This window comes from Penaeus monodon, chromosome 8 (assembly GCF_015228065.2).
Source record: "Penaeus monodon isolate SGIC_2016 chromosome 8, NSTDA_Pmon_1, whole genome shotgun sequence".
NCBI lineage: Eukaryota > Metazoa > Arthropoda > Malacostraca > Decapoda > Penaeidae > Penaeus > Penaeus monodon.
The window spans coordinates 56,306,071-56,309,074 of record NC_051393.1 but is presented as its reverse complement, the minus strand read 5'-3'; the positions used below and the strand labels follow the sequence as shown (position 1 = coordinate 56,309,074).

The window sequence follows — 3,004 nt, the reverse complement described above, 5'->3', positions numbered from 1 at the left end:
TATATTCAGGCCACTTTTTTTTAAAAGTTTCTTTTCCTCTCTTCACGTGCCCAAAGTATCTCAGTCTTCACTTCATACTTTCCCCAAGCCTTCTTGCAGCTAACATGTCCCTCACTGTGTCATTCCTTATTTTGTTTTTTCCGTGCGAGACTCAGAGTGAATCTTAACATTCGCATCTCTGCCACCTCCATCTTTGTTTCTTGTAACTTTGTTACTGGTACTGTCTCCATTCCATACAACATTGCTGGTCTTACACATATCCTATAGATTTTTCCCCCACTCCTGTTGGCATGCTCCTGCCACAAAAAGATCCCATCAGTTTTCTTCACCCATTCCACCCTGCCCTCACTCTTCTTTGAACTTCAGCATCGCTAGATTCTTCACAGTCTACTGTTGAACCCCAAATACTTAAATTCATCCACTTTATTGATCTCTTTCCCTTGCGTCTTAACTCTACCATCTCCTTCCTTCTCATTTGACTTCCTTTTGCTGACTTTCATGCCACGCTTCTCCAATGCATGTCTCCACCTTTCCAGATATTCTACTTCTCCTCTACCTTCGTTACATAACACAATGTCGTCTGCAAACGCCATAGACCACGGCGCTCCTTTCCTAAGTTAACTTATCCATGATAACAGCAAACAAGAAGGGGCTCAGGGCTGATCCTTGGTATAATCCAACTTACACCTTAAACCCTTCTGTGGTACCCACTGCACTTCTCACTGCTATCATAAACTCATTATACATATCGTGTACCGCCCTTACAAACACTTCCGGTATAGATGACTCCTGCATGCAGTGCCACAGATCCTCTCTTGGTACTCTTGTCATATCTCTTCTTCAGTTCTAAAAACATACAACCCGGTTGCCTTTGTCTTTCCCTATACTTTTCCATCAACATTCGCAGTACAAAGATGGCATCTGTGGTACTTCTCCCCAGGGGTGTCACTTATGGGGGGGTATGGGGGGATGGTTCACCCCCCCAACTCTTAAAAAAGCCTCTTTTTGCAGGGCAAAGTCTAGTTCTGCAGGGCAAATTTTCTGGTATTTATAATTTATAATTTTCTACCAATAATACGATATATAATACTGGGTTGATGGTCCATTCCGGGCTACTTATAAAGAGCTAGTGAGCATTTTTTTTTTGTGATTTGCAGGGCAAAAATTATTTTTTCTAGGGGAAATTTACCCGTCACCCCCCCAACTCATAACATGAATGACGCCCCTGCTTCTCCCTGGCATAAAACCAAACTGTTTCATCACAACTTCTGCAGCAACTCCTTAGACTTTTTGTGTATCACCCTTTCAAACTTTCTTATATGACTCATTAGTTTGATGCCCCGGCAGTTAGCACAATTCTGTGCATCTCCTTTGTTCTTGCAAATGGCTCTTTCTCCACTCACCTGACATTCTCTCACCTGCAAGGATTTTTTTTTGAATAGGGATGTCAAGTATCCAACCTCTGTTTCTTCTAGTCATATCCATGCTTCTATAGGAATGTTGGCTGGCCCTAAAGATTTGCCCCTCTTCATCTTCTTTTGTGCCTTACTTCCTCATCTTGTGTTATTCCTGCAACCATTCTTCTGCCTTCACCCCATTTTCTCCTCTCATTTCCCTGGGGTTTTCAACTTTCATCAGCCCTCCCAAGTGGTCTTTCCATCTCTGCAGCACCTCTTCTTCGATGGTCAACACTTTATCCTCAGCATCCTCCATCAGCCTGATTTGTTGTACATCCTTTGCTTCTTTATCTCTCTGCTTTGCCCCCCTAACACCATGGTTCCCCTCCTTCGTATCTATTTTCCTCATACATCTCATTCGCTTTCCTTTTTTTCTCTTGCTCCTGCCACTTTTGTTGTTTGCAATCTTTTGCCTTTATTCAAATGCACCCTACGGCAAAGATGTAATCATCTGAGTATCCCTGCCTTCAATTGTGTATGTGACCTTGTGTGATTCACACTACTAAAAGGTGTACACAGCCCATGTCTGTGTGATGGGCGAAGTCTACAATGGCTTGACCCTCATTATTATGTGCACATCCCATACTTTCTTATCACTCTCTCATCTCCACGTTTTCCCGCACCAAAGTACGTTAAAATCTGCACCAATTATGAGTCTTTTCTCATTTGGAATCAACTCAACATCTTCATCTAGCTCCTTCCAAAACATCTCTTCTCTTCTCTGTCACATCCCACTTGTGGGGCATAGGCACTCCCCATATTTAGCAGAACACCACCTATCTCCAGCTTCAGACTCATCATTCTGTCTGTTATCCTCCTCACCTCCAACACACCATATTCCTTTCACCATCACACCGACACCATTCCTCGCTCCATTCTCCCCATAGCAGTACAGCTTGTAACCAGTATGTAGATAGTGGTTTGGGCATCAACTAGTAATATCTTTAGGGAGTGGACGTGAGCCCACAGGTATGGCTAGGAGCTGGGAAACTATGATGAACTTCAGGTTGCGGTGTCATGCTGCTACACCAGCACCTAGATCCTTCTCCTTACTCCCTTTCCACTGTGTCTCCTGGAAAACATCTAGTAGAGTGGGAAGGAAGGAGGGGGATAGAGGAAGGATAAGGGGTTGAGGAAAATTAATTTTAGAAGAAAAAGGAGCCGGGACTTAACCCAACATGCAGGGTAAAGTTTTGGGGTAATAGTTGTAGTGGGTTCTTTAAAAGAAGGAAAAGGGTAGGGGTGGCCAGCACCTTCTTAAACCCTTTTGTGTTCGGTAATGGTGTCTCGGGCAACACAGGGTTTCCCCAAATCCGCCACATTAGGCTGAGTGGGAGGGTGGCCGGCCAACTCTTGGTGTGTAAGGTACAAGTATCCTACGACCTTGAGCACTGGAGGTTGCGCACTCGCGGCGTTCTCGAGGGAAGTGGGTGAGGGCGCGCAGCCCGGGACTCCGTTATACCGAACAAACAGCAGGATTCTCGGCTAACGGGGAGGTAGGGTTTAAAAGTTAACAGTTTTAGGGCGCCATCTGGGGTTTGTACTCT

General features: G+C 44.6%; 1 protein-coding gene across 1 annotated transcript; it reads right to left on the bottom strand.

Annotated features, from left to right (window-relative positions):
* Nucleotides 1-380: 380 nt before the first annotated feature.
* LOC119576028 lies at nucleotides 381-1,713 on the bottom strand. The gene is made up of 4 exons (XM_037923556.1): nucleotides 1,594-1,713; nucleotides 1,264-1,418; nucleotides 766-929; nucleotides 381-580 (listed from the first exon to the last, which is right to left on the bottom strand). Exons 1-4 carry the CDS (start codon nucleotides 1,711-1,713, stop codon nucleotides 381-383), a joined length of 639 nt encoding a protein of 212 aa, XP_037779484.1.
* Between the last annotated feature and the right edge of the window lie 1,291 nt (nucleotides 1,714-3,004).